General features: G+C 41.8%; 1 protein-coding gene across 1 annotated transcript; it reads left to right on the top strand.

The window, feature by feature from the left end:
• Window positions 1-957: 957 nt before the first annotated feature.
• Window positions 958-3,730, top strand: LOC311601439 (uncharacterized protein). The gene is made up of 2 exons (XM_084788895.1): window positions 958-1,112; window positions 2,199-3,730. The coding sequence occupies exons 1-2, from the start codon at window positions 999-1,001 to the stop codon at window positions 3,582-3,584; spliced, it is 1,500 nt and encodes a 499-aa protein (XP_084645021.1). The 5' UTR covers window positions 958-998; the 3' UTR covers window positions 3,585-3,730.
• Window positions 3,731-8,665: the final 4,935 nt, after the last annotated feature.

Below are 8,665 nucleotides of genomic sequence, written 5' to 3'. Positions count from 1 at the left end.
TGCAGGATAGCCAAGGCTGTACAGAGAAACGCTGTCTCAGGAAAAAATGAGCAATTTTGAATATAAATATAATAGTTTAATAAAGTGGCACTTTACCATAATTAACGCTTTGAAACCAGATTGGTCTTTATTTCTGACATATGTTAAGTGCGCATTGAGGGTTGTAAGTCCTGTGCAACAATAAATGACAAATGGGCTGAAACTCCTGCTAGTACTGAGTGAAAATGGACTACTAACTCCTCTCCTCCTTATATGTCAGTGTTTCAAAGAACAATATGGGCCTCTACAGTGTTTCAAACTTGAAAAGTGGGCTAAGCTAAGTAAAGCAGCAGTGAACAATACTATTCTCTTTGCTATCTTTGGAATTAGAACTGCTGTTTTGAAATGGGTAGCTATAAGCATTTTAACAGATAATTTATTTAAATTAGACTTGTTTTAGTTAGACACATCAACATATTATTAAGCATATGTTAACTTGGCAAAGACTTTTATTAGTTAAGTATCATGGAAGATCAAAACTGGAACGAACCATTCATTAGGCTGGGGGAACTTGAGAAAGAGCTTCCAGAAGCAAACCCTCTACCCATTTACCCCAACGTACTGAACATGGGTGTATATAAAGGGTGGCATGAAAAATCTGTGCTTGTGATGTTGAAAAGAAGTCTCCATGCACAAACACACCCTGTTTTCCCTCCTGGCATCTCCCTCTTTCAGAGGCATCAAGGATGGCACTTTTGTTTTCTGAGCCTCACCTTCATTTCCCAGACAACTTGGCCTCACCCAACATTCACCAGGGGGTCAGAGGGCATACACTGTGATGTCAAAGCCCATGGTAGCCACCATTGGCTATGGCAAAACTAGCTGACCAATGACAGCTTATGGGTGTGGCTTCCATTGTTCAAGGAGGCTATATAAGCCAGATAGTTGGCCTTCTAAGCTAGACCCTTGTGAGGCTTCACAAGGGGAAATGTAAGAAGTTACAGAAGGACGCTACAGAGATGGACCAATCGACTTCACATACCAACCTAACTAAGTGCCAGATTTCTCTAAAGCCGAGAACTCGTGCTTCTGGCAAGACCCGTCGTGAGTCCACCTCCAGAGGCAGTGAAAACGTAAGTTAACGTAACCTAAGCAAGCTTTCTCTTTTCTCCATCAACGTCCCCTCCCCTGGAAAACCTACGTTTGCCTGACCTAGTTTAAACTTCCTACGCAGAGGGACTACTTCAGGCATGCACACTGGCCACCGAACTTAGATTGCGTTCCCCTGGCAAGACGGCCATGCCAGGCTACAGAGGAAGAGGTTATAACTAATACAGATGATGAGTCTTGATAGGCTGAGGTCAGATATTAGGGGAAGAGGCCTCCCCTGTGTGGGTACTAAGGGAGGGAAGGAGAGGGGATGAGGGAGGGAGGGGGATTGGGAGGGAATGAGGGAGGGGGCTACAATCAGGATGGGAAGAATTTAAACTGGAGAACAAGCAGGGAACTTATATTGCAAATCCCACCATATGGGACCAGCTCTGAGACTGGCTGAAACGTGAATGTCTAGGCATAGACAATGATTCTTGTTGACTAAAGGACCCCTACGAATTACTCTTAGATGCTGTTCTTCATTTGGCATGAATGGAGATTTATAGATGTCTTCTTTTCCTGCTCATACAAAGAGCGGAAATCCAGGCTTAATTGTTCCATGCATCATGCACACCTTTTATACACTTATAATTTTAGGACTGTATGATTTTTTTGTGAGAAATTACATGCTTTCAGAACAAAACAACCAGACCTGGACATTGGATCAGACCTGGCTGGATGCATTCCTCGCAGCATACTGGACATTGACATCCTGTTTGGAGAAAGTGGTTGAAAAGGAAGAAGGGGGGTATAAAAATGTACAAGGAAGTAGAACAAAAAGTAGATGAGTGAATCTACTCCTCAACTTAATGCCTCAGTTGTCACTCACAAGATATTTTTTAATTCACTGATATAGAATTTTGTACATAGGTGAAAAATAAGTTCTAGATACAGTGGTATAGAATTCAAATGTAAGATTACTCTTCATACACATTTTGTATATACATATACATACATACATACATACATACATATGTACCTTCCTACTCAGCCCACAGCCCTAGAAGGCCTTGCTTCATAGCAGATCTCTAGTATCCAATGTCTCACTGTGCTGTTTGTTCCTCCAGGCTCTAGAGGCCCCTAAAAGTATAAAAGAGACCTTGGAAGAGGTCCCAAAGATAAAGATCTCGAGGAGAAACACCATTCCTTTGTGCAAACATGAGAAAGAAGGAGGAGCAACACCATCCCCTGGAAAAAAGAAGCTGAAGAAAAAGAAAAAACAACGAGAGGAACGACAAAAAGAGTGGCAGGAAAAGCTGAAATTGCTGTGGCAGCAGTATACTCAGCTACAGAATGAGATAAATATATTACGGAACCAACACAATCAGGTGAAGTATGGCATGAAGACACAAAGAAGGTCCAAGAACCAGCTGCAAGTGGAGGCAAATACACCATGCAATCAAGACAAGCTACGCCATTATAAGATGACTACTCTGTGCAATCCAGATAAGCAAGTGAGAAAGGAGGTGATCACAGACTCCGATCAAATCAAAGAGGAGATCATACAATTCAATCAAGACATGCAAACCAAAGAACAGGAGGTTGCACAATTCGATCAAGACATGCAAACCAAAGAAGAGGAGGTCGCACAATTCGATCAAGACATGCAAACCAAAGAACAGGAGGTTGCACAATTCGATCAAGACATGCAAGGAAGAGAGGAAGTGATCACTTACTTTGATCAGGAGGTCGCACAATTCGATCAAGACATGCAAAGAAGAGAGGAAGTGATCACTCACTTTGATCAGGAGGTCGCACAATTCGATCAAGACATGCAAGGAAGAGAGGAAGTGATCACTCACTTTGATCAGGAGGTCGCACAATTCGATCAAGACATGCAAAGAAGAGAGGAAGTGATCACTCACTTTGATCAGGAGGTCGCACAATTCGATCAAGACATGCAAAGAAGAGAGGAAGTGATCACTTACTTTGATCAGGAGGTCGCACAATTCGATCAAGACGTGCAAACCAAAGAACAGGAGGTGGCACAATTCGATCAAGACGTGCAAACCAAAGAGCATGAGGTCACACAATTCGATCAAGACATGAGAAGAAGAGAAGAAGTGATCACTTACTGTGATCAAGACATGCAAGTGAAAAAGGACGTGGTCACACAATTTGATCAAGACAGGCAAGCCCAACAGGAAGTAACCATACACTTCGATCAAGGTAAGCAAATAATAGAGGACGTGATCACACACTTTGATGAAGGCAAGCCAGTGAAAAAGGAAGAGGTTACACACTCTGATCAGGACAAGAAGGACACCTTCTGTTATCAAAACAGGCCAGTAGAACAAGAGAGGATGGCATGCTCCTGTCAAGAAAGGCCAGTACAAGTGGTGATATGCATACCCTGCTGTCAGCACCAGCACCCGTATTACAATATAAACACACCGCCAGTACAGCATCCAGTGGCAGGAGGACATGCACATCCAGCTAACCCAGGGACATGAAGCCAAAGCTGGCTCAACCACCTTCACTCCTGACATCAATCAATGGGCCGTAGTCCCACAACGCAGCCAGAGACCTCAGGCATATCTGTCGAGTCATCAAATTGCTTTGAAGTGCCCTGTTACTACGCATTGAATAGTTCAATGATGTCCAGTGAGAATTGCAAAATAAATTTATTATAACTTGAAAAGCTTTGCATCCTGGTGAGTCTCTGATGGTATAACTGGGAGGACAGAAGGGAGGATGGTGACCTGTGGAGAGAAAGCGGGAGAGATTGGTTCCTGCATAGTTGTTGTCAGACATGCTTTGCAAGGACTTTGGTTCGGGTGGTGGATTGTCTCATGTGGGAAGTGTGTTTTGTGAGTGTCTGTACCCTACATGCAAAAAGAAAACACATCACCTGTAGGATGACTATCTCCTTGTGGCTTTTGCTAGTCTCTCATGACTTAAGGAGAGGTCCTTAGAAGGAACAAGGACATCATCCTGTAGGACGCTACCAGTAGAACCCCAGGTAAAATATTGATGACTGGAAGATGAGGAAGGCAAACCAAGAGTGTAGCCTGGCAAACAGAGACACTTCTTGACTTGGGTAATGTACAGACATACACACCTTTTCATAATACACCTGCCACCTTAGGACGCTCACCTGCGAGTCCTATGCACACACACTAAACACACACACACACAATAAACTGTTTTCAATCTAGAAACTTTCACTGGTATGAATCAGAACACAACACTCCACTTCAAACAATGGAATAATGTTCTCTCTTTAGAGACAAACAAAAATACTTTCTACTGAACTGCCTTGCAGAATAAACACATGAGGCTATAGAACCAAGGGGATCGATCTGGCACAGACTGGCTCCATGTTTGGTAAGACAAACTTTGTTCTCTGAGTAAAGTTTTGGGAAGAATCCCCTGTCTACTGTCTTATATCTCTATGCACAGTTTCAAGTGAAGATAATTAAGGTCAGATGCATTATAGAAAGATGTAGGCTCAATTTTCTTAACAAATATATTTTATTAAGAACTTATTAGCTGAGAGCACCTCACTTACAACCCGACTAACCTAAACAATAGGAAAAGAAGATTAAAGAATACAATAATGAAACCGTAAGGATATCAGTTCAGAGGAACAATTCTGGCATAGTCGGCAAGATTTCTTCTGCTGGAACCTGGAGCAACCAGAACCCAAAACCTCAGCCTGAGCCCTGAGCCCCGAAACCTTCCCTCGAGCGGTTCTCTCTAGGAGCTTCTCAAAATAGAGCAATGAACAGCCAAAACTACCCCATGTCTCCAAAGGCCCGGCTGCTTGTTTTTGGCTCACATGTATGTATACCTCCTCTCAGAATTTGTTTAAGAATGTTTTTCAGCTGGTTAATAACCAATCTCCCCCACACAGTGGTTCAACTTCTAAGGGGACAAACATCACCTGTTCCCTCACAGGTCTTTTCTCATGCCCCACTTGTGATCTAAAAGAAAAGCATGTTTATCTCTCCTTCAGAAAAGCACATAGGAAGTATGCAAAAGCTTACATAATTCGAGTCTGTCAGTCAAATCTGAGAACAACTCATGCCATACTCCTTAGCTACCAAACATTTCCTTGAGCCCTGTGAAACATATACCAAAGCAATAATCAGGACCCCTGAGCACTGTAATAATTGTGGCCTATTGTTTCTTGTCTTTACTTTTTTTTTCTTTTGCTGTACACATAGTATTCTTGCTTTTTTTTTTTTCAATCTTGGTGCCACCCTTTTAAAAACATTAATTTTGTTACACATGTATAGAACAAACTACATACAGCAGGGGGAACCATGTGACAATCATGAGCACCATGAGTTCTATAAATGTTACATTCATAGTGGTTTGGCTATTTGTATTTGTTCAGCTTGAAGTAAATATCTTGAATGAAATTCAATAGCTATCTTATCTCAATTCTAATAACTTAAATTCTTTATCTTGACCTAAAATGATCTCATCCCCTAACCAACTAAGCTTGATTGTAAAAGTATACTGTCTGGTTTTCAATGCCCCTCAGAGATTTGAGAAGGAAAACTCTTAAATTCCTGAGTGAACCATCAGTGCGAGTTAGCAGCTTCCAAAATGAATAATTTGACCTAAATGGTTTACTGCCTGAACAATCACCCAACACTCTCTATAATGTTGGAGTGTCATCTTTGGCTTTCAGGCCCAATATCTCTACCAGACTTATTCACAGGGCAGGAGCTACTGAGGACTTGCTTACCCTGTCTTGGGAGAGTGCGGCCATCGACTCTGCCTGCATCTAACCTGCCCATTTTTAGGCAGAATTCTGTTTGTGGCTGGAACGAGGACATTTTGTCCAGTGGCTGGTCTGCCACATTGGAAACCATCTCCATAAGGAGGCTCTTGGATGCTCATCATCTTCTTTGAGGTCAGCTGGGTATGGTCAGGAGTTTACGTGTCTTGTCAAAGACATTTAGGATTATAAAAACAACTTTAAATGCCATACTCTGTGTGTCTCTGAGGCTTTTGAAGACCTTATTCAACTATTTTTATATTCTTGTGCAAAAATCTAACAAATATTTGACATGTCCCTGTTTTGTATCAATATACTAAATTCTATATCAATGATTTAGACATAACCTTCATTATGAGTAACAATTAAGGCCTTGAGTTAAGGAGTAGGCTCAATCATCTAGCTTTTCTTCTATCCTCCCTCTATGTTCCTATATCTCCCTTTCTTTCTTTTCAGCTCTGATCTCCTTGCCTACTTATGCAAGATAAAAGAAAAGAGAGACGCAGTTTCACTTAGTTTTTTTTTCTCTGCATAAGACCCATAATGACTTATGACCACCTCTCGATGTGAATAAGCATTTGTAGACCAAGAGAGAAAACAGAAACCTATACAACCCACCCACCTCCTGCCCCCTTAGAGGGAATGGGGTGTCGTTCTCCTGGAATGGGCCCAAAAATTTGGACAAAATGGTTAAGCAAGCCAGGGGCTGAATTTCTGGTCCAGTTTCTAAATATTGAGAGATTCCAGGCTTAGTAGGAGATTGAAATGGTGGTCCAAATTGGATCAGAAGTTTTCTACAATGTTGTCCAGGAATCTGTCCAGATCTGATGGGTAACAGCAATAAAATCATCCAGGGATGGAGCTAAGAGGATGTGGAATGTCAGCGTCCATCATGCTGAGAGGAATGATTCCTGTCAGGTCTGATCCAGCATCAGTGTCCGGTTATTTTGTTCTGAAAACATAATTTCTCACAAGCGTTATACAGTTCTAACATAATAGTATGAGGTGTGCCAGATGCACAGAACAATTAAAGCTAGTTTTGTGCTCATTGTATGAGTCAATGTAAGGCGTCTGCAAATCTTCCTTCATGCCTTACTAATAGTGGCCTCTAATACTAAGTCACAGAGAATCTGTGGCCAACATGAGGCCTCTCTATACCCTTAAATTCTTATCTCTGCCAGTGTCAGAGCTGTTCCCATGTAGTGGGATTAGGAATATAAGTTACCTCCTTGTTCTGCAGTTTGAGTTCTTTATATCCCAATTGTAGCCCCCTCTCTCATTCCCTCCTGATCCCAAACCCTCCCTCATCAACTCCCGATCCCACCCCTTCTCTCATCCCTTTTTACCTCCCTCCCCTAGTAGGGGAGGGGAATAAGGGGAAAATGGGAGGGAGGGAAGAATGGGAGGATACAAGGAATAGGATAACCATTGAGATGTAACAAGAATAAATTAATAAAGGAGAAAAAAAAGAAAGAAAGAGGAACCCTCCTCCCCTAATGTCTGACCTTAGTTAATCTAGTGTCCCCTGTACTACATATGACCTCTTCCTCTGTGGCCTGACAGGGCCAACCTACACTTTTGGGACTCTTTCCAGTGTCCAGTTTCAAATCTCTGTGACTGTCCCTATACCATGCTGGGTGGAGTCTCTCCTAGGATGTCTTTGTTGGGTTAAAATCCACATATAAGCAAGTATAAATGATGCATGTCTTTTTGGGTCTGCACTATCTCACTTAGAATGATCATTTCTAATTCCATCCTTTTGCCTGCAAAATTCAAGATTTCCTTGTTCTTAATGGCTGAATAGTATTCCATTGTGTACATGTGCCACAGTTTCTTTATCCATTCTTCAGTTGAGGGACATCTCAGTTGTTTCCAGGTTCTGGCTATTACGAAGAAGGCTGCTAAGAACATAGTTGCGCAAATGTCTTTGTTACATGTCGGCTCATCTTTTGGATATATACCCAGGAGTGGTATAGCTGGGTCTTGGGGTAGAGCTGCTCCCAGTCTTCTGAGAAAGCACCATATTCCTTTCCAGAGTGGTTGAACAAGTTTGCACTCCCACCAGCAGTGGAGGAATGTTCCCCTTTCGCCACATCCCTGCCAGCATGTGTTTTCATTTGAGTTATGGATCTTCGCCATTCAGAGAGGTGTGAGATGGAATCTCAAGGTCATTTTGATTTGCATTTCACTGATGACTAGGGATATTGAGCGTTTCTTTAAGTGTTTCTCAGCCATTCAATATTCCTCTATTGATAGTTCTCTGTTTAGTTCTGTATCCCATTTTTTAATTGGGTTATTTGGTTTGGTGGTGTTTAATTTCTTGAGTTCTTTATATATTTTAGATATTAGCCCTTTGTCAGATGTAGGGTTGGTAAAAATCTCTTCCCAATCTGTGGGATGTTGCTTTGTTCTGTTGACAGTGTCTCCTGCCTTACAGAAGCTTCTCATCCTCGTGAGGTCCCATTTATTAATTGTTGATCTTAGAGCCTGAGATGTTGGTGTTCTTCTGTTCAGGAAGTTTTCTCCTGTGCCAATGAGTTCTAGACTCTTACCCATTTTTTCTTCCTACAGATTTAGTGCCTCTAGTTTTATGTTGAGGTTTTTGATCCACTTGGACTTTAGCGTCATCCAGGGTGATAAAAATGGTTCTATTTGCATTTTGTACATGTAGACATCCAGTTGGACCAGCACCATTTGTTGAAGATGCTTTTTATTTTCCATTGTATTGTTTTGGCTTCTTTGTCATAAATCAAACGACCATATGAGTGTGGATGTATATCTGGGTCTTCAATTCTGTTCCAT

The sequence above is a fragment of the Acomys minous genome (genome assembly GCF_964271855.1).
Source record: "Acomys minous genome assembly, chromosome: 7".
In the NCBI taxonomy this organism is placed as follows: domain Eukaryota; kingdom Metazoa; phylum Chordata; class Mammalia; order Rodentia; family Muridae; genus Acomys; species Acomys minous.
Note: the sequence above shows the minus strand (reverse complement) of the source record. Positions and strands in the feature narration are given on the sequence as shown.

Coding starts and splice junctions, on each gene's coding strand:
- LOC311601439 (XM_084788895.1), top strand. CDS start 999: ATGGACCAATCGACTTCACATACCAACCTAACTAAGTGCCAGATTTCT. Junction 1,113..2,198: donor CCTCCAGAGGCAGTGAAAAC/GTAAGTTAACGT, acceptor TTGTTCCTCCAG/GCTCTAGAGGCCCCTAAAAG.